Source organism: Pseudorasbora parva, chromosome 10 (assembly GCF_024679245.1).
Source record: "Pseudorasbora parva isolate DD20220531a chromosome 10, ASM2467924v1, whole genome shotgun sequence".
NCBI classification, from domain to species: Eukaryota; Metazoa; Chordata; class Actinopteri; order Cypriniformes; family Gobionidae; genus Pseudorasbora; species Pseudorasbora parva.
Genome location: NC_090181.1, coordinates 33,832,675 through 33,859,571, shown reverse-complemented (window position 1 = coordinate 33,859,571; position 26,897 = coordinate 33,832,675). Strand labels below are relative to the sequence as shown.

At 38.0% G+C, this 26,897-nt stretch overlaps 2 protein-coding genes across 5 annotated transcripts in view; both read right to left on the bottom strand.

Moving 5' to 3' along the window:
* Positions 1-2,812: 2,812 nt before the first annotated feature.
* On the bottom strand, positions 2,813-9,543 carry cfl2 (cofilin 2 (muscle)). Its single transcript, XM_067455951.1, has 4 exons — positions 9,424-9,543; positions 7,692-7,999; positions 6,442-6,518; positions 2,813-3,706 (listed from the first exon to the last, which is right to left on the bottom strand). The coding sequence occupies exons 1-4, from the start codon at positions 9,424-9,426 to the stop codon at positions 3,594-3,596; spliced, it is 501 nt and encodes a 166-aa protein (XP_067312052.1). The 5' UTR covers positions 9,427-9,543; the 3' UTR covers positions 2,813-3,593.
* A 449-nt stretch (positions 9,544-9,992) lies between these two features.
* The window catches only part of baz1a (bromodomain adjacent to zinc finger domain, 1A), a 47,095-nt gene continuing 30,190 nt past the window's right edge, over positions 9,993-26,897 (bottom strand). For 2 of the 4 annotated variants that reach the window (XM_067455947.1, XM_067455948.1), the window contains exons 19-28: positions 23,427-23,590; positions 23,185-23,327; positions 22,936-23,084; positions 22,635-22,715; positions 20,192-20,439; positions 19,533-19,717; positions 19,101-19,435; positions 15,101-15,276; positions 14,823-14,910; positions 9,993-11,010 (exon numbers count right to left, since the gene is read on the bottom strand). In XM_067455947.1, coding sequence (XP_067312048.1) covers positions 10,838-11,010; positions 14,823-14,910; positions 15,101-15,276; positions 19,101-19,435; positions 19,533-19,717; positions 20,192-20,439; positions 22,635-22,715; positions 22,936-23,084; positions 23,185-23,327; positions 23,427-23,590 — 1,742 coding nt within the window. In that variant the 3' untranslated portion in view covers positions 9,993-10,837. The remainder of the gene's footprint in view (positions 11,011-14,822; positions 14,911-15,100; positions 15,277-19,100; positions 19,436-19,532; positions 19,718-20,191; positions 20,440-22,634; positions 22,716-22,935; positions 23,085-23,184; positions 23,328-23,426; positions 23,591-26,897) is intronic. The other 2 variants (XM_067455949.1, XM_067455950.1) reach the window with 1 other exon arrangement.

Below are 26,897 nucleotides of genomic sequence, written 5' to 3'. Positions count from 1 at the left end.
TTACATATTTGAACATGTTCTCTTTACTCCAATAGATTTGTGATGAGTAGCATTTTGCAAGGCTACCTAACTTTTTCTGCTGCAGTTTATTTCTACTACAAAAATTATATCACCATCTACAGGGCATTGAAAGTGCTATATCTTGTGCATTTTCCCCTTACTCACCCAAAACATGTCAAGGCTTTTCATGAACATGAGTGCATTAGCAGGTAGTTGCTGAATCGCAGGCATTTCATAAGATGAGGTCATGACTGCAGTCGAAACCAGTCTCCATTTTTCATAACATTAGATTGATCTGTTATATTGAATAGACCTTTCTGATGGGTATTTGTTTATGCCCTTTTTGAGCACTTAAAGACTTAAGACCACAGCTACACTGTGTGATATTTTCCCCCATCTAGCGGTGAAAAGGTATATGACCATCCAGCGGAAAATAGTTTCTGTTCCTCTCAATTCTGATTTCGTTTTAACTCCTATGGTGGCCGTAGGATATTTATGGTATTATACAATATATTATATATTCCTGTAATATATTGCAAAATATATAAATGATTGCCGCTTTCATATATTGCAATATACAGGAGAATATAAATATTAAATCCCATATATGTGAATATATTGCCTAATGTATTCCATGATTCCATTTTCCAATATACTGCAATATATTTTTGTTTCGTTAGGGTTCTCTCTATATATTGTCATTGGCCATTGAATAACCTGAATCAGTTGAACTCTATCCGAACAGATCAGTCATCTCCCCCACAATATGTGCTTACATGCACCGAGAACTAGTTTCATAACCATTACTAGAAAGTTCCCAGAGGAGACAACAGTGTGGACATGTGTTCATAACTGAACTATAATCAACGGCACAGATGAAGGCCAGTACTTTTATTCTCTGACAGCTTTTACACTCTAACATTGCTTTGTGTGTGTGTGTGTGTGTGTGTGGTTGTGAGAGATATTTGAGAGCTGTTTTTCACTGAAACAAACCTTCCTTTCATTTGTGCTACTTCATTCAAGATTGAGAAACACAGCTACCCGGCCTATCCAGCAGTGTCCTTTTTGTAGCTCTTTGGAAGCATGTTCAGTTTTGCCATTTGTGGACAACGATGACAAGACACAAAAGCATGCTGGCCATAAATAGCGCCGAGCAGCAGAGGATTGCTCCCGGCCTGCGGATCAAATTCTCCAAAGGGAGAAGCAGCAACTGGCCTCAAGCCCAGATCTACTGAGAGACCACGCTCATAGAAACCGCCTGGCCTGTAAGAAGTAAAGGAGGTTGAGCTGTTCATTTAAACTTTATTGAATGCTTTAAGACATGCAGGAGCTGCCCCAGATATAAGTATCTGATTTATTCCCAGTGAGTTCAGTGCTTTCTAGATTACACAAGAATAAGAATGCCCCAAAGCAACCCCCAAATACTAAAAAACATTCAATGACTAGAAAAGGAACGATTGTAAAGAAAACTTCAAATTTAGCTTAAAAAAAGTATTTCAGTTTGTGTTGGCCTTGTTCTTTGTACTATATAGTATGTACTTTTAATACTTCAATATCTATACAGCATGGATGGATGGATGGATGGATGGATGGATGGATGGATGGATAGATACAACAATATTTAGAATGATAGAATATATAGATGGAGATAGAAAGAACAAAAGATGGATGGAATAGATAGATGGAGTTAGAAAGAATGATGGATGGATGGAACAATAGATAGATTAATGAAACAATAGATTGCTGGATGGACAGAATGACAGAGGATGGATGGATAGATGGAGATAAAATGAACAATAGATGGATGGATGGACAGAGCGACGGATAGATAGATATAGATAAAACAAGATGGATGGATGGATGGATGGATGGATGGATGGATGGATGGATGGATGGATGGATGGATGGATGGATGGATGGATAGATAGATAGATAGATAGATAGATAGATAGATAGATAGATAGATAGATAGATAGATAGATAGATAGATAGATAGATAGATAACGAATGATGGGTGGATGGATGGACAGAATAACCGTTAGAGGATGACAGGATAGATGGAGATAAAATAAACAATAGATGGATGGATGGATGGATGGACAGAGCCACCGAGGGAGGATGGATGGATGGATTATATAAATAAAACAAACAATAGATTGATGGATGGACAGAATGACAGACAGACAGACAGACAGACAGATAGATAGATAGATAGATAGATAGATAGATAGATAGATAGATAGATAGATAGATAGATAGATAGATAGATAGATAGATAGATAGATAGATAGATAGATAGATAGATAGATAGATAGATAGATAGCAAATGATGGATGGATGGGTGGATGAATGGACAGAGCCACCGAGGGAGGATGGATGGATGATATAAATAAAACGAACAATAGATTGATGGATGGACAGATAGATAGATAGATAGATAGATAGATAGATAGATAGATAGATAGATAGATAGATAGATAGATAGATAGATAGATAGATAGATAGATAGATAGATAGATAGATAGATAGATAGATAGATAGATAGATAAAGATGAAGCAAACAATATATGGATGGGTGGACAGAACAATCGCTAGAGGATGAATTTATGGATAGAATGATAAACAGAACAATAGTCTTTGATTAAGTTATCCTTGACTTTGAACATAAAAAAAATATGTTAATAAATATGAATTAATAAAATCATGCAGAACAGAAATATTTAGTTGAATAAGGCCCTTCTGATGGCTAACACACACAGGTCAAACGTATCACACGTGGAGCAACACTAATGAAAACGAGCCAAGAAATCCATCCAAGAATTCCGCCACAAGATTTTATTTCAAAGTGGCACCTTCCCCGATCTCAAAAACAATGTTTCGCTTCAGACTGCAAATATTGCCATCATTACAGAGAATTATTGCATTTTCATGTAGTGTTTAAAAAAAAAAAAAACATTCCAAGCAGCTCGGCCTTCACGTTCTGTGGTGCGTTTGATTCAAAGGCTGCAATGGAACAGTTGGAAACCCATCTGTTTATGTCCGTGTGCGTAACAGGAATGAAAACTGTGGTAACTTCTATTCCGGGTTCAAACAGACACAGAAATTCCAGACAGAAAGTCCTCCTTCAACTGGTAGTGTAAAGACGAAAAGTGCTTTGTTTATCTGCGTAAACGTAACCGTGTCAAATGAGTCAGATTAGGTAGAAGAGTTCAAATAAATAGTTTCAGACTTGTAAAGTGCTTGTCACTGGTTAATGCATTGCTGTGAGGCATTAACGTACAGCATTCTCATATAGTTCTCTTACAGCATCATAGAATATCTCTGAAAATACATTTGACTTTGTGCTGGTTAATATATGTGATCATCCGTGCTTTCTACTGTCATTTGGCAAAACAAAAGTAAGCTGGCATTCAGCTGGTAGATTATTTTTGCATATGTTAATGAGATCTCCTTAATGTGGAAAAAAAACAAACTTAAAAAAAAGAAAAGGGAATAAAGACAAACTAGGACTATTCCTTTAGGATCCGATGATAGAGACAGCTGCTAAGATGAAAGAAAGCGTGTGGAATCCAGATGGCACATGGCTGTTCAGTTTACAATGGTCTCCCCTCAAGCGATACGACCACGCTTCCTCCCAACTTTTCTGCCAGGGTTGAGCGGTCCTGAATGTCGTCTAAACCATTAACCTGCCATTCGTGTTTGATACCTGAAGAAAAAGAGGCATGGTTGCATAAGATTTCACAAGAAGCATGTATTACTAAAAACATTTTATTGTATTTTCATTGTAGAAATGACTATGTAGTGTAGTGTTCTTTATTTAAACATTAGCTTCTAGGTTGGTCTTGTGAATGATTCTTCAGTGCAAAAAAATACAAAAATAAACTTTCATCAAAATGCAATAACTTGCATAATTTATTTAAGCCAATATTGTTGTGTCCGGCTGGTCAGTGCAATGCATTGAAAGTGCCATATCGCATATTATATATACACTCTATTGCCAAGAGTGGGACGCCTGCCTGTACATGCACATGAACTTTAAAGCTACACTGTTTTTAAACTTTTTTTAGTTTATTCTTAGCTAAAAACACTCAAAAATATATGTGCTCATTAATGTATATTTACTTCTTTCAAGTAATAAAGTATTCTTGTGAGTTTATAATATGCCATTGAAAATACATACGGGTGAGGTGTTCGAATGCTGGTCGCCATGTTGCCCCTCCATCTTGAAAGTACATTAGCCAAAGAGGGACATACCCGTAAATTTGAGCTTCGCCTTTTGCGTTTTAACACTCGATGGCACCGTGTCGAATGGGAAGAGAGGGATTGCCATGTTAATCTTGGACTAAATCGGCCACCGTAGGAGTTAAAACGAAATCAGAATTGAGAGGAACAGAAACTATTATTGGCTGGATGGTCATATACCTTTTCACTAGCCCGACAAGCCAGACCCACATCAAGATGTTTGGTCTGGAAACTCACCATAGACAGGGCTCAATCCGAGGGGCGGGATAAACGGTTGTCTTTCAAACTCCCTCTGCACGCGATAGGATAGCGCTACAACCAACCAGAGCAACGAAGGTGAAACAGAGCTCGTTGATAGATTAAACATTTGCCGTATCCGGTCGGCAAAACTCTGAACACATCTTCCCTTTTTAAGAATGACTTCAGTGCCGTTCTTTGTTCTTTTCTCAGAGAAGAGCTTAACTCCAAGTCTTCCAGAGTCGCGGTCAAAGCTGATTCGAAAGACCGCCGTTCGGCAGCTTCTGTGTTTACTAGAAGCACGCAAACGCAACTCGGCCGTTGTCATTATGGCCCCGCCCACCGACTCTATACACGATGTGATTGGTCCGGCAAGAGTTAGGCGAATACAGCTCAGAAGGGTATTGAGAGTTGCTAGACGACACTTGCGGGCAGATTAAATTTGCTGCCGCTTGGGTGCGTCTAGATTTCTAGGCTACCTTTTCACCGCTAGATGGGGGAAAATGTCACACAGTGTAGCTTTAATGACAGGCCACCATTTGCAGCTATAACAGCCTCAAGTCTTTTGGGAAGGCTTTCCACAAGGTTTAGGAGTGTGTGTTTGACCATTCTTCTAGAAGCACATTTGTGAGGTCAGGCACTGATGTTGGACGAGAAGGCCTGGTTCGCAGTGTCCGCTCTAGTTTATCCCAAAGGTGTTCTATCGGGCTGAGGTCAGGACTCCACACCAAACTCACTCATCCATGTCTTTATCGACCTTGCTTTGTTCACTGGTGCAGTCATGTTGCAACAGGAAGGCGCCATCTCCAAACTGTTCCCACAAAGTTGGGTGCATGAAATTGCCCAAAATTGTCCTATCACTTTGTGGCTGAGTTGCTGTTGTTAATCCAATTGCTTCCACTTTGCTCTAATACCACTAACAGTTGACTGTGGAATATTTAATAGTGAAGAAATTTCAGAAATAGAATTATTGCACAGGTGGCAGCCTATCACGGTACCACACTTGAATTCACTGAGCTCCTGAAAGCGACCCAATCTTTCACAAATGTTGCTTGATTCTATACACCTGTGGCTATGGAAGTGATTGGAACAGCTGAATTCAATGATTCGCAGGGGTGACCCAATACTTTTGGCAATATAGTGTGTGTGGGTATATATATACACACACACACATAAAATATTATTTTTAAATTGTAGTTATAATAAATCTCATACTACTCATTTTGAGTACCGCAAGTAATTACTTCACATTCATTACAAAGTATGTTGTATATAGTATGAATGTAATCTGAACATACTACATTTACCATGCGGTAACTATCATGTGACATACCAGCAACAGTTGCGTCACTTCACTGGCATTCACAAATCCTCTCTGGTGGCCGGAAGTAGTAGGTCATCCAGGTACTTTTTGTCTACTGTTTCATACTGTGAATTCAGACCTACTACTTTTGACATATACTGTTTTCGGCGACTATATAGTAGGGAAGTATGTGATATCAGATGCAGCCATTTAGTCACATTGTAGTGTTGTAGTGTATTACTATAAATTGTGCATAATTACATGCAACTAAATCTACCACACCCTAATCATAGTCCTAACCCTGTAATAAGTGCATGTAGTTCATTATTATTACTCAGTACTAACCTGTATAATTACACTGTAACACTTGACACCTTAAAGTGTAACCAAATAATCTGCTAATGCCTATTGCAGATATAGATATTCAAACATCAGAATAACTAGGTTGCAGATGCACCGTTAACTTGTTCTCAAGTGGTCACAGACCAGATTTAAAACAGCTTGCATATAGCAGCCCATAGAAACAGACATTAATGAGGCATCTATGTGTGTGTGCGTGTAATACACCCTGTTATATTGCATACTTCCTGGAAGACCGATCAGCATCTGTTTTGTAAAGATGCATTATTGGTATTCTTAGTGAATATGACAGTTCTCACCTGTAAACTTCTTCTTAATGGCATCTTTTGAGCTAGCATATATCATCTTGCTTTTTAATGGCGCACCTTCAGGGGCCCTAAAATCAAAATAGCAATGTTCAGTATATGCATGCTAACAAAAAGGAAATAATGTATGTTGTGTGATTTACTTTACTTTTAACAAAGTATAGCAGAGTTCATTAACAACAAACAGCAAGGTTGTTGCTATTTTTGGGATTATTATTATTAACATAAGTAAATAACTAACTAGCTAAAATAAAGATGTATTAAATAAAAATATTACATTTCTGTTGGTGCTAGCTAGATGGTCTGTTTTAATTCAGAGTATTGTCAAAACATTTTAATAAAACACACAAAAAATGAAACAAAATATACATTTTTTTATTATTAAAAATTACTATAATTTTTTACAAATTAAAAAAAAATCTATACAAATTCTAAATAAAAATTCTACAAATGTCTAAAAACTCAAAATTAACTAGAGTTAAAAATTCATAAATAAATGTGTGAATAAATAAAAAAGAAATGCGTAAATGTAAATGCATAAATATATACAAAATAAAAAAATAAATTGTATAAAGGTGCACTATGTAAAACATTTTCAGTAAAATATCAAAAAACCACCAGGCCAGTGTTACATATTTTGTTCAGTTGAGTACTTACAATTTCGCAAATGTTTCCAACTATTTGTAAATCGTAAGAAAATTGGTATTTTAACCAAACAACCGAAACATCAGAGAGAGTCACCTGTCAATTTCGTCATATCTTGTGTTACCCTCGGTTTCCAGTTTCATTTGGCAGAAATGCTTTACTCTTAGCGAACGCACAAAGTAACGTCATAACATCATTTTCAACACACTCAAATGTATCTGATATGATAAACAGAACTGTGTTGTCTCATACTCATGACCGGAAAAGCGGAAATGGTGGCGGTGGCATAATAAAAGTCCTGATGCTCTCGAGCCATGTCACGCTCGTCTCTCATTAGCAATCGCTCCAGCGACCTCGTTCAGTTTTACAACACTCTGCCCTGTTCTGCTTCATAATACAGTAACGTTAATAATCGCTTCCATGAACATGATTTCTACCTATCCCGATTCTTTGGGCTGGGAGGTGAAGACCACGTCTCAAGATTCTGCGCTCAAACTTGGCGTCATCAAGCTAGGCCTTTGTTTTGAATAAGCGACCTCTAGCAGACGGAAAAGTTACATAGTGCACCTTTAAATATGAAATCTGACAAGACTGCATACCAAAATATAAATACCAAGTCTTCTTTCTTAGACTCTTTAGTTTCGTAAGTGGCATCATATAAACCGTATCTGCAGTCGTTAAGAGGTAAGAGCTTCACGAAGCAGGCATAGGGGTCGTCGACAGTTTCTCCAATGTCTCCGACTAAGATCTGCTTGCCCTCCTCTACGACGATCTTCTTCTTGTCGTCGCTGAGGCAGAACAGCACTGCCTTTTTGCGCTTTTTTACCTCGTCTGAGGACGAGGACTTCCGTACTTTCATGTCATTGAAGACTTTGAGGACTTCATCATTGACTGTGACACCAGAGGCCTGTGATTATGACGAGACTGGGGTGAATACAGTTGATTGAGACTGAAACAGCAATTCAGCAAGACTGTAGATCCGTACTCGGATGTCAGTAGCAGAATAACGAGCATCATTATAATACATATCCATAGCAAAATATAACTACAGGGAAATATTAGCAGTAACAAGCGGGAAATATTAGCAGTAACAAGGTGTCAGATTTGTATCACCTCGCTGGCATTGATTGATCAAGTGCTGCTTACAAACCCTGACTCACGTACATGCTGCGCATAGCCAGCTGGTCTGTCACCACAGTTCAAATCTCTCACTCCTGTTCGAAAATGGACTGGAAGGCCAAGTCATAGTGGGGCACCTGGGCCACCATGCAACTATGAGAGCTCCTCCTGGGACTTTTTTAAGACATTTGGATTCATGATCAATGATACTCAAAACAAGCAAGGCCCTCGGAGAGTGGAACCTAGAGCATTAATACATTTTGAACTGAACGTCTCTACACATGCCATTTTAAGATTTATTCCTTAAAACTTAATGGTAACTAACTTTTCAGCATGTATTTTTATCTGCTAGCAGAACTTCTACTGATAATTATTGAACATAGTAGATATTAGAGGACTATAATATTATAGAATATTATAGATAGATTTAAATCAGAACTTAGATACTAGTAGTACTTATTCTTTGGTTACCTTTAACTATTCCAATAGCAATGAAATAAAACAAAAAATAAATAAAAAATCTTAGTATTTGTCTCGTTTTTGTCATTACAAATATCTAAAGATTCTTAACTCAAGATTATATTATATTTGATAAGTAATATCTACTATTGTAATAGTTACAAGTAGCTAAAGTACAAGAGGCGCACGCGCACAGACGCGCTCTGAGCAGCTGGTGTAGAGGTTCAATTCTCTCACACATACTATGGCAACTAAATCCTATTGAATCATAAGCAAGTAGCCTAATTCACTCAACAGAACACACAATAGTCATCTCATGGCATGAAACCGCTCATTCTGATCTGATTATACGCGTTTGTGTCCATCAATATATCCCGCTCATTTATTTCTCCAGCGTCCGTGAGTAAAAGTTGGCGAGGCATGCACTGAGAGTGATTAAAGCACCGGCTAAAATTAGCTTAAAATGGCCGCCTCTGGCTATAGGCCTGAAATATAGATTTATAGCAAATTAAAACTAATTTCAGAAACCACAAAATAAACTTAAGAGTCAAATATAGCATTATATGGTTTAGCCGGAACGCATTCAATCACGGATCCGCTAGAGCGCCACAGCGCCGCAATACAGATCCTGCCAGAGCCGAAAACGTGACAGTTGCGGATCAAAAGTTTGACAGAAAGAGTTTCAAAACAACATTATAACATCTATTATGAATTAAGAATTAGCTACGTGAGAGGAAAAATGCCTGTCCTTACCATGCTGTCCGATGCGATGAATCAATGAACGATTATTTTCTTGCTACTTCTATCTGGGAATGTGAACAGCCGAGACAGCGTGAGAGAGAGAGAGAGAGAGAGTGTGTGTGTGTGTGAGAGAGAAAGAGAGAGACAGACATCACTGCACAGCCGCAGTGAAAGGGCTTCTCGAGCATATGCACTGTCATTCACTGTCTTTGGGACAGTTGGCAAGAGATATCATACATTTGAATTACCGCCATCACTTAAATATAGCATATGAAAATATAATGCAAATGGTTTCAACTTTTAAATCATAAACATTATATTTATAAGTCTTAATCTACGTAAGAGCATTATCTAGAAGATGATGGATTATAGCCAGAATAATTAGAAAACTGAATATTCATGACATGACTAAATTACATCTATTAATATTGTCAGGTTTAAGGCACATGAAATGGTGTTGTAAACTTAAAAATAACCTATTGTGCAAACTAAAGTTATACAGGACAATGTTTATTTAAAGTGCAGTTAACTGCGGCTTCTGCTGAACACAGACACTAAAAAACAGAGATGAAAACAAGTGGTCAAGCCAAATATTAACACAATTTATTTTACATACAGAAAAAAAGAAGAAAAAAAAATTACACAGCGGGTAAAATGACTTAAGACCAATGAGAGGAAAACTGATTCAACAAGCTTTCTGAGTGAGAAAAAGAAGAACACAAAAACAACCTATAATGACAACCTTATAAATAAAGCAAGCAAATTATACCCAAATCTAAATAAATAACCAAAAACTGAAAGGGAAAACAACAAAACGGGATGGTCTGGTTCCTACGTAGTGTTTATGCAAGCTATAGGGACCGGACTGAAAGAACTGAGTTTATCTTTACAACTATTCAACTACAAAACTGAAATTCTATTTTTTCCTTTGACTTAATTTATAGTCAGAACGGAGACTCGGGTCTGTAAAAAAATCTATACAAAACAGTAGTCTACAAATGCAGTTGATGTACAAAAAACAAAATGCACCATTTTGAAATTACAGACAAAAACACAATGCATTTTGTCCTGAGTTAATCTAAACACAAAAAAACTTCTCAGAAAACAGTGCAAATATTTTTTTTTCTTCACAGCAGTTTTTCCTCCTTTCTCCACTTTGTTCCGTAGGATTAAAGGCCGATGTATACTCATCACTAGCTGTGAAGATAAACGCCGCTCAATATCCTTCAGCGTGCCGTTTTGTTTGCACACTGCACTTTGCAAATACATTTTCTTGTGTACAAGGGCAAGGTAGAATTTTTATTGAGCCCAACCATACTGGAATGTTCATGAACATTCCACAAATGCCACAGAACTACATAATTAGACAGCGGATTATGAGTTGGCTTTCCATCATGGCCAGTTTGTGTGGAAGACAGGGTTTTGTTTACATCCGTGGCCGTTTCTGTGGAGGGGTCATGCGGTCAGCCAGGCCGAGTCTTTGAAGCTCAGAATGGAAGAAGGCCTGGAGCCGTTGACCGGCTTTTGCTTCATTGGTGCTTCGTGGGTTGTACTCCAGACAGTTGGAAAACATGAGCTCCACATCCTCTATATATTCCGCTGTAAGAGTAAAGACACAATAAGAAATTACAATCAGCAGCGACTCGTGTTGTGCGACTCTTTCAAGCAGTTACGGTGGCTTGGATATGGTTCATTGATATAGCGGAGTCTGGGGCACATGTTGACTAGGGTTGGGCCGATAGATGGTGCCATCGACGATGGCTGACAGACATCACAATGTTGAGCCAGCATTGTGAGTTCCCCACCTCCCCCCAATAATGAAGTTGTTTCAGAACAATACAAATTACATTCAAAACTGTTCAGTGAACCCAATTTAAACATTAAAGATTTTATTGTGCAAAAAACAAACTTAATTATAGGCTACTAGATGTTTTACACAAACTAAACCGATGATATTCAAATGGCAGACCACGATCTGCATCCGGACCATGCCATGTTACCATCTGGACTGCGAGACAGAATGGTAGCACCATTTCCCTGTTTCTAGTTGAAGTGAGCTGAGCGTCAAAACAGCGATGCGGAGCATACCACAAGCACTCAGGATGGTTTGTGGTAATGATATATCAGCGATATATCCTCTAGTAGTTTTATCTAAAGTCAAATGCTCTTCATTCAAGCCCTTTCAGCTCTGTGCGCATTCCCTCTTTCTCCGGATGCTCGCCACATTAATGGAGCTTAACCCCTTAAACACAACCCCCCGATGTCCAGTGTTGTGCAAGTTACTTCCAAACTGTAATATATTATAGATTACTTATTACTGCTATTTAAAAGTAATTCTTTACATTACAATATTACTGTCTCAGAATTGTAATGCGTCACATTACTCCTGTATAACTTTCACCAAAATAACTACAGAAGTAGCTCTAAACATTCTGAAATGTAGGCTATACCACAGAGCATTTTACATCCAGTAGAAGGAAATATGATGAAGCATAATGACTGTGGCCTATCCAGGCTAACAACAGAGAATTGTCTCAAGACAATGCAAGAAATCATGACAGACAGAATCACAAACGATCCAATTCTGTTAGAAGTGTTGTAGAGGTAAAGTGATTATCTGGCAATATCTGGAAATAGCTTAGGTCTGTTCATAGACACAACAGAACTGTGTGTAAACTAAGTTATGACAATATGCGCATTTGTTCTTTTCTTATTGTTGCGACATCGATAGAATTGCATAATTGAATTTCATAGGTTGCATTTGACTGCATTTACATTTGACTATTAGCCTACGTTCTTGTCCTTATCTGTGATAAACTCTAAGCAATGCGCATCCATCTTGCGAATGTACAGTAGAGATGTGACGGTGGGGACATTTTCCCACCGGTTAATCAAAGTGTGATGTGACCACACCAGTAATAACGGTATCTGGGCTTTTAAATCACTAATTCTATCTAACCCAAAGGAACATCCGCACTGCCGCTCAGGCATTAATAACGGGAGCGGATGCAAAGCGAGTGCTTTCAATGATTTCCTATGAAAGTTATGCTTCCATATGAACTGAAAACGTGCCAGTGCGCGCGCACCGTGAATGACAGCTCGTCAGTAAATGCGCGGTCTATGCGGGCAAGCAGATTTTAGTTTCGGTTTAAAATTAGCCTATTATTCTTAATGAAAAACACAACACAATGACAAACTCCCTTTATTATCCGCTTTTACATTTCACTTTGAAACCAAATCTTCCGCGATCATCTGTCAGCTCAAGATCTGACTCCTGCTGCGACACTCGTTCGGATCATTCTTAGCAGACACCTTCAGTTTTTATTTGAACAGCTGTTCTCTAACTGAACTAAATTACTTTATTACTATAAAAAATCAAAACCAAGGTGTGCAGTAGTCTTATTCTGTCATCTTCACCTAAGTGTTTAGTTTGGCTCAGCAGCGCGCGTCTCGTCTCTCATCCATTCTTCGACGCGCTCGCCGTTGTGCTATTCTTTGAAACGACAGAGCCTTTAAACCTTCTTTAGCCACTTTTCCACTGGCCAGTGCGAGCACAGAGGCTGAAATCATGCCTGCGGCACTTCTGTTAAATCCGCCCTAAACACGCACTGGACTGTCACACAATAGGCTATACAAATGAACACCAGCAAAAGGGAGATGAATAAAGTAAGTCGCTATACAAATATATCAGAAGCTGTCATTTTGTTTTTATTTACTAACCTGGACAACACGCGGCTATTGACATTAATTGAACTGAAACCCGCCTGACAGAACACGCGTTGTGAATGTATGCCGCGAGTGTAGTCGCGATTACCTCAGCTCTCATCACGAGAGCTCAGCTCATTTATCTGACTCCTGCAGTTAGTGCTCAGTGCTGTGATACTCGCGCGGTGACTCACTCATTATATTGAATAGAGAGTACCACTTCACTGCATAAAAGCGTCCAGATGGATTTAAAAGAATACAAATAAAGGTAGCTGTAGCAAACATGACATTAAACGTTTGGGTCAGACTTGCGTTTAATTTTGTTACATTGTTTTAACTGCTTGAGGTAACAGTTACTAATGGTAGCAATGCTACTATCATTCTTTACGAATGAATCAGCTTTTTGAACAAATCATTTGAATCAGTGATTCAGTGAATAAGACAAAATGTATAGGAATATAATCAAATGATTAGTCTCTGAATGAATCAGTTGTTTAAATGAATCGGTTGAATATAAATGACTCACTCATTAACAGTGACTTGCTGCAGCCTAGTGGCGGTTTTAGTTTCACATTTAAAGAATCCTTTCACGTTTTAAATCATTTCAAATATCAATATTCAACGTTATGTGTTTAAAACATCAAAACGTTATTTATGCATAACTACAGGTTATTTGTCACCTCTAAGCTCATTAAACAGTCTGTGTAAATGCCAAGACCGAGATGTCTTATTACAATTGAATTTGATTAAATTCATGAAATGAACACAAAAGTTCAAAAAACACACACACACAAAAAAAACTTTTTAAATGAAAAAATATATTTCAACTTTTTGGAAAAGATGATCTCTGTCACTGCTGTGAACTGACCATCACACAGAACATGAAGAACATGGGCTACTAAAACGCAAGCCCGTCGGCAGACCGGTGAATCTCAAAGAGTGAAATAATAATCCTTTTTTGATCTGGGCGCATGTGCGCACGTACGTGTGTGTGTGTATGTGCGCGGTTCATGCTTATATCCACCGATCGGGCGGGCCAAGTAATACAAAAATTATATTTAAATCAATCGTGGGTGGATGAGAAATAAATAATTGTGTTTGGTTGATAAAGACGTTTACGAGCCCTGTGATCGAGAGAATCATTCTAGTTGCCACTTTCAAAACAATCTCTCCCTCATTTGAACTGAACTGACAGGGGAGCTTAAGCTCATAAAATATGCAAATCTTATCCAATCCAAGCCGTGGGCGTTTACTTCCAAGTCTCCAGTGTGGCATGCCCATCAAAAAAGAAATATTAGAAAATCATCAGTATGATTTTCTAATGTTAATGTAGTTTACTGCTATTCTCATACAGCAAACAAACTAACACAATATTATAACTTTCAACACACTCAAATGCAGCTTAGATAGTGCAGACCAAGTGAAACAGCATTGCGCTTCCTCACAATTTTAATAACCTGTAGGATGTAGTAATTTAACACTTGCTGGTAGTTCGGAACCCGGGACTTGTGTGTGCCCTGATATCTGTCTCTTATTAGTAAATCTCGCAGCTTCCTACCACAGCCATGTTAAAAATAAAATTACTCAAACATAAACATTATTAGATCCATCGGTATGATGACAAGTTACGTGATTCCACACTTATTCACCAAATGATCTAGATTTAAACATTCCTTCCACAAAAAACTAAAAAAACATTAACTTACCAACAGTTTGGTATTCACAGTTGTTGACCTTTTCCCTGATTGTGCTCAAGGCGATGGGTTTTTTGATTATGTCATAATAGTCGGGCACCTAAAAAAAAAGGGTGCAATAAAAGCAATCATTAAATCCATGAAAATAACGTCTTGGTGTAAAGCTAGGACAGTGAGATGTCATACATAATTGCATAGATTATTTCCTAATCCTGTTGGTCATAAACCAACCACAAATGGGAGTTTTATGACCCCGTTACAGACGGATATAAGTGAGATCAGCTCACTACCTGAGTTCTGGACACCAGTTTCTTGAAGGGCCAGCTGTCCTCATGTCTGACCAGGTCCACAGTGAGCAGCTCACAGGCTGACAGCTCATGGACGCCTAGGTTTCTCCCTGAGCTTCGACGGTTGGAAGAAGTGGTGGTGGGAGCCAAGACGATCTTGGCTTTTGGGGAGACCTCTGCTGGAGAAAAACCATCAAACCACAATATATAAGAGTGGAACAAGTCTTAAAGAGAGATGAAATCACTCTTAAAGGGGTCCTATTATTTTTTACATGTTTAACTTAACTGGGGGGGGGGGGGGGGGGGGGGGTTGGGGGGGGGAGGAGGAGTACTAAGACCACACTGCAAAATTATCCCAATTACTAGAGCTAAATAAGAGCTCTCTAATAATAATTGTTACTAGTAAGAATTGAATTGCATAGCTCTCTAATGGAATCCTTACAAGTAAAAATGCAATTACAACGGTTTTGTCAAAAGTTTAATAGACAGGCAAATCAGTGTCATTTAGGAATTAGATCACATGGGTGTTTGAATCGAGATCACAATTTTTAAAGTCTGTGTAAAGGCAATTCAGAGCTTTGTTTCTAAAAACATTACAAATGTTAGCAATGTTTTGCTGAAAAAACACATTGCATAGACTGTGAACCATGTAGTACACACATTGGAGATTTTTGTATTCAGGATTTTTTGGGGTGGGCCTGAAATGCACTGGAGCCACTGAGCATATGGCCCCCTAAAGGTGATGATACATGGGGATACATGATAAAATCATGGTAATGGTTAGGGCTGTGTATTGCTAAGAATCTGGCGATACAATACGTATCACAATACAGGGATTACGATACGATATATTGTTATATATTGCAATATTTATTTATTTTTTTAAGACCTAATTTAAAAGAATAAAGAACACAACCATATGCATGAAACATGACAAGTATTTTATTTAATTAATACAGAATCATTTATATCGCTAATCACTATTTTGTGCAGTCAGCAAAGTAAAGGTAAATAGTAAAGTGACTGCAGGATTCTTTATGTCTAAATGTTTTAAAGGTTCACAGTACAGTGGTGACTATTTAACAACAGGAACTGCATAGTTCATTCCATGACTGAATGATTTTTTTTTTAAATATTTAATATAGTTAAGCTGTTTTCTTTAAAGCAGTCTATTGTATAAAGTGCTATTTCAAGAACTAAACTGCAGAGCTGGTGCATCCATATCCACATGATCTTTCGTTCAGCTTCCACCGCTGTCAGTTTTGGTGTGTTTATTTTGTTACTGAGAGGAAAACGTGCTGTACATTCTATGGAAATGCTTCTCAGCAGCGCGACCGCGGATGAAGTCGGGATGTTAAGCAAGCTCTCAGATTCAATGTGTTCCCGAATATTAGATTTTAACTTGGTCTATTATGCAAACAAAATTACTCTTGTCGATTTCCTTAGTGGCTTCTTTATAGCTGAAGCCAAAATGAGACCACACTTCAGCTCCGTATACTGCAGGAGTGAAATAATTCTATCGTCTTGAGAGCTGGGTTTGCTAATGCAATAGCGATGCATGCAACTTCTCTGCGCTTCTCCGACTCTGCGCAGCCATGTGCACTTGCAGACGCCTTGCACTGATGATTTGCAGCCATGTTTGTGGCCAAATCAAAATTAACTGGAAATACCAAATTTGGATCATCATAAACAAGCTCCGAACTGAACAGATGCGTGGGGCAAAAATGCTATTAAAACATAATTTGTTAATATTTCACTATGGAGTACTATGATTCACTACAAGATTCACTATGGTCCACATAAAATAAGCGTTTGAATTCCCGCTGCGGATTAGCACAGTACCTGCGCGACTCGCCATAGACACAAACAGAGAGAAGTAGATCCGGCTGCAATGTTCTTCCGCGAGACGCATGCGGTTCTTCCGCTAGAGCGCCAAAATTTAGTAGAGTATTGATTGCATATGCGATACTGATCTTGTACAAAAGTCCAATAGACAAGGTGATATTAAGTAATAATGTTTTACATTATTACTAGTTATGGTAGGGGTGTTACATTTCCAAAACACACTCAAAGCAGTTGACCAATAAAAGCACACTGGTCCAGCTGACCAATCAGAGCACATTGTGCTCTTCGGAAGAAGGTTTTTTTTTTAAAGCTACACTGTGTGATATTTTACCCCATCTAGCGGTGAAAAGGTATATGACCATCCAGCCAATAATAGTTTCTGTTCCTCTCAATTCTGATTTCGTTTTAACTCCTACGGTGGCCGATTTAGTCCAAGATTAACATGGCAATCCCCCTCTTCACATTTGATATGGTGCTATCGAGTGTTAAAACGCAAAAGGCGAAGCTTGAATTTAGGGGTATGTCCCTCTTTGGCTAATGCACTTTCAAGATGGAGGGGCAACATGGCGACCGGCATTTGAACCCCTCACCTGTATGTATTTTCAATGGCATATTATAAAATCATGAGAATATTTTATTACTTAAAAGAAGTAAATTTACATTAATGAGCACAAATATTTTTTAAAGAACTAAGTGTTTTTAGCTAAGAATAAACAAAAAAAAAAGTTACACAGCGTAGCTTTAAAGAGACAGAACCTAACCAGAGCATTACTGACTGTCTACATTAATTTAAAGGTCAAGTAAGTAATTTTCTCAATGCTCTAAACCCATCTTAAAATAGTTCACCCAAAAATGAAAATTCTGTCATCATTTACCCACCCTTAAGTTGTTCAAACATGTATGAGTTATATCTTCATAATAGGGCTGTCAAACGATTAAAATATTTAATTGTGATTAATCGCATGATTGTCATGAGTTAACTTGCGATTAAACACAATTTAATCGCAGATTTTTATGTTGTAAATGTATCTTAAATTAAGTTTGAATTAAGTTTTTAATACTCTAATCAACATGGGTATATGGACAAATATGCATGCTTTATGCAAATGTACATTTATTATTAGTGAAACCATACTTATTCAATAATAATCAATAATACAGCATGAAGACTAGATATGTATCACAGGTCACAAATTCAGAATAAGCTGGGATTTTTTCTCATTTTAAGAATATAAATAAAGGTGGTATTACTGGCAGTTTAGTTCAGAGCAGGGCACAGTTTGTATGAAAAACTGGTAATGTGAAAGCTGTCATGTGGACCTGTGAGCGCACCAGTAACACACTATACTGGAGGAGGTCCATATTCCACGAGTAGGAATATAGTGCGGCCCCTTTAAGAGACGTGCGATCCCTATTTAACTGCCGGTATTTTGTGTGCGCGCCGAACTGTGCCGCAATTCAAGTAAACAATGCAAGATTCAGGAGCGCTCCTGTTCAGAAAAGTAACCTGTGTATTCGTTTTAGATGATTGTAATGCATTTAGTTCAATATAACACACGTACTGTAAGTGGTAATGTGTCAATGATTTACCTCAGACATGAGCGAGAGTGAGCTTCAGTGTATTCACACATCGCGCTCGGACTGCAGAGAATGTGCTCAGTGTAAACAGACTTTTCTTTCGACCTAGTGTCTAATATGGTTAAACAGAAAATATGGTAGTTTTTAGGCAATAACTGCACTTTTGGTTTAGAATATTAATGTTAACCATTTTCTTTCCCTTTTAATGTTTGCTGCTGCATCCTTTACGTCTACGGCTTATTTTGATCTCCACTACGTACCATGGATCAAACAGAAAATACGCGCTGCATTAACGCGCGTTAATAAATTTAGTGCCGTTAAAATGAATTTGCGTTAACTTTGACAGCCCTACTTCATAATATATTATTTTGTGTTCAGCATAAAGAAAGTCATACAGGTTTGAAACAACTTAAGGTTGAGTAAATTATGACAAATGGGTGAACTATCCCTTTAAAATAAAAATGTAAAACACTGTTTTTTAGATGCCATTTTGTTCATTTCATACCTTTCTTACATACTGTATCCTAATTTGTGATGCATTAAATAAAATTCCCTTTGTTAAGCTCCTCACACTTCTTACCAGCAATGGGTCTCTTCTTGGAGTCTGTATTCTCTGCAGCAGGACTGGACTGGTTGCTGGATTTGGCCGTTGTGCCATTAGTGGCGAGTATCTCTAGACTAAGACGGGCACTAGAGCGGCTTCCTGCCCGAGGTGGGGGTTTGCCATTGGACGCCGAGATGGATTTCTTCCCTGAGTTTTTGGAGCCTCCTTTATTAGCAGACTGGCTCTGTTTGGGTGTGCTCTGCTGTGAGCGAGGCGTGGAATGACCTGATTCAGCTGGTTTTGATCTGGTGTTCGAACGACTGCCTTTATTGCTCTGGAGAGGAAGTTTGATGGCATTCTTTTTGGGCACACTGTTAAATAAATGAAGAAAGAAACTTTCATGACACTTCTGATCTCTTTCTGCATAAATGTACTTTCTAAACAAAATTCTAAACAAAGTCCACTAACTCTTCAACTTCTGACTCTTCATCCTCTGACTCTTCCTCTTCTGATTCTTCTTCCTCTTGTTCAGACTCCTCCTCGTCCTCCATTTCTTCTTCCGAGTCAATGGAGGAGCGCTGACGGGAATTGATTCTATGGATGCGCTGTTTGGGGCGACACTCAGGGCAGAACCAGTCTTCAGAAGGAACAACCTGTTATAAAGGAATATCAAGACTTTATTCAGAACTCAAAAGGGCCCAGTTTCACAGACCAGGCTTAGACTAGGCCAGAATTAGGGCTTAGTTCCTTTTATAAACATGCCACAGAAAAAAAAAACATTACTGATGTGCATCTTGAGTCAAAACAATGGCACTGAATTTAGATATTTTAATTTAGAACACTTATATGTCAGTGCAAATTGCTTTCAGTTAAAACAGCTCAAACATGCATTTTAGTCTGGGACTAGATTTAAACCTTTTCCGTGAAACCAGGGGAAGATGTTCTACTGGCACAAATATAAAAATCTTCATAAAAAGATTTCTGTTATGCAGTCAAGTATGAAATACAGATACATGTGTTAATGTATACACACACACACCTAATGACTATATGGCAAGTTAGTGTTTATGACAAAGAACAGTTAACATGGTGTCCAAATTAAACATTACAAAACCTATTGTTCTCACCTTTAGTTTTGGCCGAACACAGAAGATGTGATAGCCTCTATCACAGGCATCACATAGAAGCATGTTCTCAGCATCTCCTTTCCTACGACACACCTTACAGCGGGCATTGAGGATGGATTTGGCCCAGACTACACTGCGCTCAAGTGTGGAGAGATGCAGGAAAACCTGTGACAGGCTGGAGCAGGCCAACAGAGACTCACGCCAGCGTTCTTGCACAGTCTTCACCTGCCGCCCACTTTCACTGCCATCTGTTGAGAGTACAATGAAGAAAATGGCTTTAAAGGTGCACTATACAACTTTCCATCCACTAGAGGGCGCCTATTCAAAACAAAGGCGTAGTTTGATGACGGCAAGTTTGAGCGCAGTATCTTGGGACATGTGGTCTTCACCTCACAGCCAGTGGAAAATAGGACACAGGCAGAAATCATGTTCATGGATGTGGTTATTAACGTTACTGTAGTATGAAGCAGAGCAGGACCGAGTGTTGTGGAGCTGAGCATGGCTGCTGGAGCGGTTGTGTTACACAAACACACGGCTCGCAACAGGCTTTTATTATGACGGGATGGGACACAGTCGCTGGGCGCCTGCACTATTTCTGCTTTTCCAGTCATGAGGTAAAGCAGCTCTGTTTATCATATTAGATACATTTAAATGTGTTTAAAATGATGTTATGACGTTACTCTGTGCGTTCGCTCGGCGCTGCTGTGACATGTTCACACTGCTAAGAGAAAAGCGCTTCTGCCAAATAAAACCGAGGCGAACACAGATATGATGCAATTGACAGGCGACTCCCTCAAACGCTATGCTGACACATCCCAGGTCCTTAGTTAAAAAAGCTATTTTTCTCACAATTTACAAATAGTTGAAAACATTTGGGATATTGTAAGTACTCAACTAAATAAATATATAACACTGGCCTAGTGTTTTTTGGATATTTTACTGCTAAAATACTATATAGTGCAAATTTAATGCTGATCAATTAAACCAATATGTGCTCAAAGAGAAAATGCTATTAGTTTAATAAACACTTTTTAAGCAAAAGTGTTTATTAAAAACAGAAAAAGTTAAGGAGAAAATGTTTTTATTGCAATACTCTGTCTTTATTTTACTTAAAAGACTTGAAAACCTAAAAAAAAAACTTTTTTAGTACGCATTCCCAGTGTATTGTATAATATAAAATAAATATATATAAAGATTTACAGTGCAGCTCAGAGATGTACAGTAGCATTTAAGTATGAAACTGAATGAATAAATGTAGGCTTAAATTAAAACTACGTAGTCTTCAATATACAACATTTATTAAACGAGGTCTTTTTTTATTAACATCATTTTAGAGCTGCTGCTGTCAATTGAAGACCTGTTATAAGCACTATTATAATAAAATGATGTGAATTATTTGGGTTTAGTTGCCATGTTTTAGCATGATGTTACTGGAAGAGCACATCCACAACAGACAGTCTAGCTAGCACGTAACTTATTTCAAGTTCACTGAACTGTGCTGCAATTTACGAGAATGTGAAAGGGGATATTCTGAAATGCTGAATGTAAACGCTTAACATTTAAACACCATAATAAAAAAAGTATAAAATGTACAGAAAAATTGATGTGCGCAGAATTCGATTTTTTAATATCATCTGTTAGGCAGGAGACACTGCAAGGGTGGAGTGACCGTGTCTTTTGCTTGTCAGTAGCGTGGCGGCTGCCTGTCGTTTTCTCTGTCTTGCACACCAGAAGTGTGTCTGATACGGCACTGCTGCTGCTATTGATGTACAGAGAAGCACTATACTTCATGTTAAATATAAATATATTGCCTATTGATACAGCAAAGACAACGTCGGCAGTAGCTTATTGACCATACATATCTATGGTATTGACGGCAAAATAGGCTACAGAATATTTTGTTCTGTATTGAGAGGTTTAATATTTCTAAATTGATAATTATGTTGTTTTTTTATTATTACAATTAGGCCTATATCTGTATATGTTAACCTATATATTATTATATAATATGTATTCCGTGTCAAAATGACATATAAACATATTTTCCTTTTCTATTTTGCCTGGAATCGCTTCCAGCATGCTCGCGTCGTGTGAAAAATAGACGTCTCTTCTATTTCAAGCATGCACGCGTTTTCCGCACGGCGCGGATCACGCAGGCAGTGTGCAAGTTCTAACCAGTTAACATGGGAGCCGAAATAAAAACGGACACGCCACGCAGCCGAGACACTCACGCCACGCTTGCAGTGTGTCCCCGGGCCTTAGGCTATATTAAGCCATGTTAAGCATTTTCTTTATAACGGTTTTCTATGGGAGGAAAACATTTAATTAAATGCGTTATATTCATATTCTTGCCTAATCTGTTTTTTTGTACATAGTATGCTTTATTAGTATGGTGTTTACAATGTAAGATCCACTATTTCTCGACCTCTGCAAGAAACCTTACCATCTTTTTCGCTGGACTGGTCATCATCTTTCTTTTTGTCCTTTTTCTTCACCTTTTGGTCTTTCTTGGTCTCCTCATCACCTTTTTTAAAAAAATTAAATAAAGAATATTATATATATATTGCTTTGTTATATATATGTAATTCAAATATAAAAACATGATCCTAAAAACAAAGCAATTGCTCATTCATACAGAAACACACCCTTCAGGAAGCAGTCATCTTCAGGAACACACCCATATGCAAATAAATACACCCAACCCTCAAAAGTTTCAATGGATTCTAAATCTAAACAGATCTTACCTAGTGGTGCTTTCAGGAACTTGCGCTCTATGCCCTGCTCTATCTGTGCCAGGGCCTGTGCCAAGTAGTGGACAATGTTACTGACAGGCTGTGGTGTGCTCACACTAGTGGATGTGACACTCTGACCCTCTGCCTTCAATTCATGCAGCCTAAACATAAGACACCATCAGTTGCCCCATTCGCAAAAAGAAACAGCATTTGAACATAGAAGTAAAAATACACAGCTAACAGATATTACAGTAAAATAACCTGTCTTTAACTCTGACGTGATTCTCATCCATCTCCATCGGCTCCTCTTCTCCATTGACCAGCTCGATCTCTTTGGACTCAGAGTTAAGCAGTTCATAGTTTCCATTTTCCAGTGCGGCTCTCCACGAGTTTCTGTCCATCACCTTTTTAGGGATGAAAAAGAAGAAGGCAAAAGACATGTTGCATTAACAAAGATCCAGATCCAAAACCACAGCAGGCAATATATTGTGTAATCAACATACTTTAATTGCCCCCAGAGTTCCCTGATAGATGCGGTCCTCAATATCCAGTAGTAGATCTCTGAGACGGTTCTCCATGAAGCGCTCAGCAGGTACAGTGCTTTGTGGGTGAGCTGAGCCAACTTTTGGCTTTACAGTACTGCCTTTGGTCTCTGGAAGGGATTCATCTGCACAATAAATTATATAAACAACATACATTACACACACACAAATATATAAGTAAATCACATAGTAACAAAATAAAAAAAATGAATGCAGCACTGCTGTTATTTGAAACAGTAATCTTAATTTTAGAGGTTTCTTTTTCAAAAGCATAGATGTAGTTTTAATAATAACTACTAACTAGCTTTTTTATTTTTCTTAATTTTTATTAACAATAGTTTCATTTCATTATTGTCCATGCGGAGGCTATTCCATTTAATTTATCCATGGCAAATGCATTTTGATTGTTTATATGCAAGTAATGTCCAGTGACTTGTTTGTGGTTCAAACTAGGCTACTGTACTGTACTGTACATGTTTGATTTATGTTAAAGTGCTTGGGACAATACTTTAATTGGTGAGTTTTGTTTTAGAACTCAAGCTCTGGATTTAGATTCATCAGCCATTATTAGGCTGCTGTTACTTTAAGACCTAATGCACGGACCCTATTGACAGACGCCTCATACCTTTCCCAAATGTTTACATTCACTAAAGGCATAACTGATTGTTTAAATGACTTGCCAAGACATTGCCATGGGATTTTGACATAATTGTGTGTGTATTTGACCAAGTGCAATAAGCTGCAAAAGAGAACAGAATTCAGGATTGTCAATGTCCAAGTGGCTGCTTTCTGTGTGCGTGCTACAGGTGTGTGTTAGTTGTTTTTTTACAGTTTATTGCACTAAATAAATAGTTTTAACAGAGCAAGTCTCACAGTCCCAGTCTATTCTCTGCTATATGCACCAACCTAATACTTTTACTTTTCGCAACTTTTAGATATCACAAGTTGTTGCAATATGCATATTGTGATGTGAAACACACACACATATATATACACAGTCGTGGTCAAAATTGTTGGTACCCCTGATGAATATTATCAAATATGGCTGTAAAAAAAAATATGCATTGTTTATCCTTTTGATCTTTTATTAAAAAAATTCACAAAAATCTAACCTTTCATTATAATTGAAAATGGGGGGTAACACATTATGAAATAAATTAGGGATGGGACAAAATATCGTTTGACGAAATATCGCGATACAAAACGTGACGAAACGCATCGAGGTCGAAAAAAATGGATCGCGAAATAAAGATAGATTGCACTGCTGCATGATTTGCGTAGTATATAAATAATTTAGTGTATCGTATATATGTGTGTGTGTGTGTGTGTGTGTGTGTGTGTGTGTGTGTGTGTGTGTGTGTGTGGGGCAGACATAACAAAACGCAGCGCGCATTTTCTGTCTGATCTGAGCCCGTAGTTGGAAAAAGTGAGAGCAGTCAGACAAAGGATGTAGCAGCAAACATTAATAGAGAAAGAAAATGGTTGACATTAGCATTAATATTCTAAACCAAAAATGCAGTTATTGCCTACATAAACTACCATATTTTCTGTTTAACTTTTATTCTGACTCCAGAAAGAAAAGGGCGTTTTTTCACTGAGCACATTCTCTGGCATCTGAGCGCGATGCACTGCAGCTCACTCTCGCTCATGTCTGAGGTAAATCATTAACACCATCACCCCGCTTACTGGACACGTGTTTTATTGAACTAAATACATTACAATCGGCTAAAACGAATGCACAGGTTACTTTCCTGAACAAGCGCGCTCCCGAGTCGTCCGTGTTCTTCACACTGTCCACGTGAATCGCGGACCAGTTCGACGCGCACACGCAAAGGCAGTTCAGTAGGGAATGCGGATCTCTTAAAGGGGCAGCACTATATTCCTCCTCTTGTAATATGGACCTCCTCCAGGTATGGTGTGGTTCTGGTTCGCTCACTGGTACACTTTAACAATTTTTCATACGAACTTTGCCCTGTTCTGAATTAAACTGCCAGTGTAAAAACTCCCTTTATATTGTTAAAATGAGAGAAATCACTACTTACTCATTATTTTTAAGTTTAGGTTTAAGAGACATGAACAATTTCTTAGATAAACATATCTCTGACCTTTGATATGTCTAGTCTTCATGCTGTATTGATTATTATTGAATAAGTATGGTTTCACTAATAATAAATGTACATTTGCATAAAGAATGCATATTTGTCCATACCTATGTTGATTAGAGTATTAAAAACTTAATTTAAACTTAATTTAAGAGACATTTACAATTGCTAAAAAGGTGTGATTAAATTGTGATTAATCGCGAGTTAACTCATGACAATCATGCAGTTAATCGCGATTCAATATTTTAATCGATTGACAGCCCTACAGTGCCCTCCACAATTATTGGCACCCCTGTTTAAGATGTGGTCGCGGACTTCTAAAAATTCTCCTTTTTTTTAAAACAACATAGAACCAAATTGCAAAAAAAGAGAAAAATCCTACCTTTCATTTAAGTACATAACTTAGCTGGTAAAAAAAAATATCACAGATTTGGAAAGAAAAAATAATAATTTGATATCGTATCGTGACATATCGTATCGTAACCCTGGCATATCGAGGTGCATCGTATCGTGAGTTTAAGTGTATCGTCCCATCCCTAAAATAAATGCTTTTCTCCAAAACACGTTGGCCACAATTGTTGGTAACCTTTTATTAAATACTTTTAGCAACCTGCTTCGAAGACTCCTGAGTCTTGTTCTATAATGCCTGATGAGTTTGGAGAACACCTGACAAGAGATCAGAGACCATTCCTCCATACAGAACCTCTCCCTTCAGATTCCCAGATCCATGCTGGTGCTTCTCTTCAGTTCAGCCACACATCATTTATAGGGTTCAGGTCAGGAAACTGGGACGGTCATGGCAGAAGCTTAATTTTGTGCTAAGTGACACATTTGAGTGTTGATTTTGATGTTTATTTTGGATTGTTGTCCTGATGGGAGATCCAACCACGGCCAATTAAGATTTTTAGCAGAATCCATCAGGTTTTGATTTTTTTATCTTTTAGTATTTGCTAGAATTGGACCCGTGCCGATTTTCGATAATGCGATTTATCACGATAATGAATATGCACGATATTGTTATCGTGGGCACTTTAAAATATCGCAAATAATAATTTATTAACAATTTATAATTTTTTTATAATGCACTCAAGAATACTTTGCCCATCAACCACATAAATGCTCAACACCGCTGTATTCTGGGTCAAAGGGAAGCGCTCAGATGTAAATGAGAAGCACATGAACGAGTGAAGGAGACGCGCTAATGAAGTGCCGCTCAGTGACAGCAGAGGGCGCTGATGTAATGCAGAATGCAGGGTTACCCCGGAAACAAATTTGTTTTTGTTCAGTAAAACTTTGAGACATACGACTTCATTAGTTTACATGTTAATTC

Excerpts from the sequence above, each read along its gene's own strand:
- cfl2 (XM_067455951.1), bottom strand. Across the intron at positions 6,519-7,691 it reads GACTTGGTATTTATATTTTG|GGCCCCTGAAGGTGCGCCAT; the intron begins GTATGCAGTCTT and ends TTTTGATTTTAG. Across the intron at positions 3,707-6,441 it reads CATTAAGAAGAAGTTTACAG|GTATCAAACACGAATGGCAG; the intron begins GTGAGAACTGTC and ends CTTTTTCTTCAG.